Below are 4786 nucleotides of genomic sequence, written 5' to 3'. Positions count from 1 at the left end.
CCCTTTTATTAGAAAATCAAGTGCACCTTCTTTATTAGGGTGTGTTTGAGATGAATAGTTTGTGTTAAAAACGTACAAAGAAAGAATATTTGATACATCATCTCGCTTCAGATTCTATCATTTTTATATAGTAAAGCTATAGGTTGACGTTATAACATAAAAAAATCACAGAACTAAAAGATGAAATATATGGGTCAAATGAAATACCTATGTAATGAATCAGTCGAAATCAGAGTAGGTGTGTTCGAATAGCTTTTTTGTTTTACTAAAAGTACTTGACGACAGTCTTTTCTGTTGGATGATAAAAAATGCATATCTTCGAGAAAAAAACAAATACAATTTTTTGGCTTCCATTTCTACGATTGCGCTTTATATTTGTCATCTTGTGCTGTTTTAAATTTAGTTTGACTGTCCTTAACTTCATACATAACGTCCAATAAAATTTAAGTATGATGTATACAAGCTGAAGCCCCGCCTATCTTAATTGCCATGCTTGAGCAAACATTGATACAAGCAAAGCAAGCAAGTCAAACAAAGATTTGTCTTGCTAGCATTAATGTAAAAGCTGTAAGGGATACTTAAACTAATTCGTTGTTGATAAACTAACAAAACCATGGGGGAAAAAAACCAAAAAAACGAAAAACGATAAGTGAACAATAAATGTTAGACAAAAGAATACAAAAACAAATTAGTAAAGACTCTGCAACAAGAATCTCACCAAAAACAATAATTTATCATCGAAAAGTGAAATGCGATGATTTAATGTCAGTTAACTAATTCTGTGGAATGAACAACCAAGAAACTTAACAGTCGCAGTCATTAATAATAGATTCGTTTAAATTTTTAGGAGTACATCCGAACTGAATTGTTCTGAAAGATTTAATGTGTGTATCCTTGTTAAGATTTAAATGCATTATTTAAATTGAAAATGACATCATTTTTACGACGGTTATTTTATTACAAAATACCCTCCTAAATACCTGAATTAGTATTGATCCGGTACCGGTATGCATCTACATTTTTAGAAGATGGCGAACAAAATCGTATGTGTCCTGGGAGTTAATTTTTGTGTTTTACTTACAGGTAACATTAAAATTATTCACTCGCAAATTATTTGTTTGCACTGTTGATATTTTTCCGCACTAGCATCGGAGGTAACAAAACAAAAGGCATGCCTTATATCCACTTTTTAAGATGCTATAATATTTTTTTGCGTGTATCTTTTGAAAAGTTTCGGCTTATCTTTCTAATGAGATTAACCAGTTGTTACATTTTTTTGGCAGTATCAATATTTTTAAGGCCATACATAGATTCATTTGAGCCGGTATTAAAACTGCGTTTTATACAAATAAACAGCGTATGAAAGCTCGTTGAAATGTTATCTGTGGATATAACTATGAGAAGATGTTGTATAATTGTCAATGAGACTACTCTCTTCCAGAGACCACATTGCACAGTCTCTTAGACGGAGGTGTATATGTTCTGGTTTATGTTTTGTTTGGTCATTTATTTACATTTTCTTTTCTTTTTTTATGTTTATGCTAACATTGGAGATAATTAGTTTTTAAACACATTAAAATATACTAGTTTTGTTTTTTCTTTAGAAACAAGGAAATTATCGTCTTACTGTAAATACACAATCAGTCACTATGGTTATAGAAATGAAAGGTTCTGCTATCTTGGTTGCTGCAGCCATATTAATGTGTACAATCCATGCTGTTCATCCCCAGAGACTGACTACACAACTAACCTTTACAACGATTATCAAAGCAACGCAATGTAAGTCATGTTTTATAGAAAAATAATTTTCGATTTTAATGGTGTTAGATTTTTCTGCATATGCAGTATTATACTTACCGATTGATTTTTGTATGCATGTTTTATCGCACATAATTAGTTTTCAGGCAACTAAAGGGTAAAAACCTCTTGTTGAAAATTTAATTAGATAAACTTGTATTGCAAAAAAGGAATTTGTAAAAATGTATATTTTACTGTCGCAAATTGAGTTTACCTAGCAACGTGGAGCGGAGATAGGTAAACTGATATTTGCGACAGCAAAATCAAGTTTTACGAAGGCCAAGCTTAAAATACAGTTATCTCCATTCAAATGCCACATATTAAACATTATTCTAATGCAACAAATGTTGTAACATTCATTTTGATTGGATAACGTCACTTATTTACATGACATCAATTGACAATTGATGCTATGTGACGTACGCGCAAGCGCAGACGGCATATGACAGATTTTAAATACATGTTTTAACGTTGTTTTCTGTTAGTTTTATTAGAATGAAGATAACAATATTGTATTTTAAGCTCCGACGGCATCAATTGGGGATTTGATGGTCGCAAATACCCGTTTACTGTCTCCGCTAACGCGTCGCCAGTAAACCTAGTTTGCGACCATCAAATCCCCAATTGATGCCGTCGGAGCTTAAAATACAATACAGTTATATCCTAATTTACAGTATTCAAAACACAGCATTTAGGAATCAGATTGAGGAACAAGAACTCACAAAAAAAACCCGGTACAATTCTTATTTGAAACTGGATGTCACACCCTCATTTATACATGGATGTTATTCATAGGGCCATGGAAATGATAGATTCTTTTGATAACTAACTGCATTCTAAAACTGTATATCAGATTTAAATACAAAAATAATTCAATTAGTATGAAAGCTGAAATGGTGAAGGTGGATCTATATAAACTATCACAGATAATCGACCTGTATTTGTCAATTTGAGTCTCATTATTGACATACAGTATCACATATATCAAATAAAACAAACAACAAAAACATTCATTTAGTTGCACAAATACCCTCAAATGTTTATATGATACACCATATCAACATCTGGTATCTAAAACAACATAAAAGCATCTTAAATTTAGGCAACATTCATGTAAGTAATCTTGTTTGCCTTATGTCGACTACAAATCAGGTTTTTTAAAAGTAAACGTAATTTTGTAAGAAATACAGTTGAAAAGCTAAAATAATATATCCTATAAATTAAATATTAATACATTCTTGTTTTCATTAGATCTATAGAAGCGATTGCTGGAATAGGGATAGGCTGTTTAGTAGGCTTGTTGATATTTATAACTGTAACTGTCTGTGTTTGTAAGGCAAACCGTAAAACTGCATATGGAGAACAAGTAACAACAACAAATCGTAGAACAACAGTGTCTTACACCAGTACGTCAAATAGTACACGTAAGTTTATTGAAACTAAAGTTTTATTCCTTTTCTTTTCACTATGAATATATATAAATACACAATTATGTACTGCCTCATCTGGACAATAGTTGATTTAAATTGACATATGATAGACTATTGTACAAAAATTCCTTAAATGTTTGAGCCTTTATAATAACATAAAATTGTCTTCGATTTTTTTCTCTTTCATGGCAAGAAAATATGAAGTTCGTGTTTAAGCCGACAAAAATATTAAACTTTTCTTGACACGTATTCCTAATATCACAATATGAAAAGACGATTTGTAACTGATGCATTGCCCCTCCAAAGTAATAAACGAAAATATATACCAAAGGGACATTCAAACTCATTCTTGGAAAATAAACTGACATCACCATGATACAAAACGATAAAAAAAAAAAAAACAACAACAGACAAAAGTCAATCAGCAACCACGTGTCAGCAACACATAACATATGAACTAAAGACTTGGAAATACAAAGACCCCAACAACAACCCGGAGTTATCTCAGATGGTCCAGAAGGATATGAATATCCTGTTCATAAAAGTACTACAAAACCGTTGCATGATAAGTCTAATACGGTAGATACACTCTGGAATCAGATGAAGTGATTGCGGTAAAGTCAAATATATATTTTGTTGACTATATTTTGGAGGACGATAAAATCAAACACTATCTAATATCTTTTTGATAAAAGGTAATAAAAACAATTAATGAACCTATGTTTTCCCTATGTTTACAGATATACAGCCACATGCACAACTTAACGATAGTCAAGTAAATAGAACAGCCACTTGTGAACCATCAGCCCTAGAAAATGGAAACGAAAATAGTTCGACCCTGCCCCCGTCATATGCAAGTGTTATAAATAATCCGGCGTTATATCAGCTAACAGGAAATATACAGACATTATGTGTTACGCAATGTGAACATACAATGACAACACTCCTCAAATTTGACACGAACTTCAGAAACCAGTGAACATAATAACAATCCATTGTATGTCAATATTACGACATCGACATCAACTGTTTGACATTCAGACTGATGATATAATTATATATCTATTACAGTATAACTTGTCTTATCTGACATCGAGCATTCAAACATCCCGCTTTAACCAAATCATGATGGCGACCGTATACATTTCTTAGTGATAAGTTTAATTTTACCATTTGGAAACGTAAGGCCAATATCAAATTATAAAGAACAACCCTCTATCAAGGATTCCATTATAGAAAACACAAGATCTTGACTACCATAACAAATGGAAGATATAATGTATATTCAATACGTCAGCGCTGCTTGAAAGTTGCTACATGTCAGCGGAGTTTGAAATGCCAAAGGATATTTCTCTATTATCAATCATGACTCATTATCAATAAAATAATTAACGGTACCAATTTTCTTGCACCAGATGCGCATTTCGACAATACATGTCTCTTCAGTGATGCTCATGGCCAAAATATTTTAAATCCAAAGCTTATATAAAAGATGAAGTATTTGCTTTTAGGGATAATCAAGATTTGAAGCAGACTTGCATCTTTTCTATCCTGAATAC

General features: G+C 31.9%; 1 protein-coding gene across 1 annotated transcript; it reads left to right on the top strand.

Annotated features, from left to right (window-relative positions):
- The first annotated feature begins 1028 nt into the window (after positions 1–1028).
- LOC134689801 (uncharacterized) lies at positions 1029–4345 on the top strand. Its single transcript, XM_063550113.1, has 4 exons — positions 1029–1083; positions 1605–1779; positions 3049–3221; positions 3968–4345. The coding sequence occupies exons 1-4, from the start codon at positions 1029–1031 to the stop codon at positions 4204–4206; spliced, it is 642 nt and encodes a 213-aa protein (XP_063406183.1). The 3' UTR covers positions 4207–4345.
- Positions 4346–4786: the final 441 nt, after the last annotated feature.

This window comes from Mytilus trossulus, chromosome 1, assembly GCF_036588685.1.
Source record: "Mytilus trossulus isolate FHL-02 chromosome 1, PNRI_Mtr1.1.1.hap1, whole genome shotgun sequence".
NCBI classification, from domain to species: domain Eukaryota; kingdom Metazoa; phylum Mollusca; class Bivalvia; order Mytilida; family Mytilidae; genus Mytilus; species Mytilus trossulus.
This window is presented reverse-complemented; position numbering and strand designations above follow the sequence as displayed.

Bases quoted from the DNA above. Each gene is read 5' to 3' on its own strand.
- LOC134689801 (XM_063550113.1), top strand. From the start codon at position 1,029: ATGGCGAACAAAATCGTATGTGTCCTGGGAGTTAATTTTTGTGTTTTA. The intron at 1,084-1,604 runs GTAACATTAAAA...TTTTTTCTTTAG, and splicing joins TTTTTGTGTTTTACTTACAG to AAACAAGGAAATTATCGTCT. The intron at 3,222-3,967 runs GTAAGTTTATTG...CTATGTTTACAG, and splicing joins CAGTACGTCAAATAGTACAC to ATATACAGCCACATGCACAA.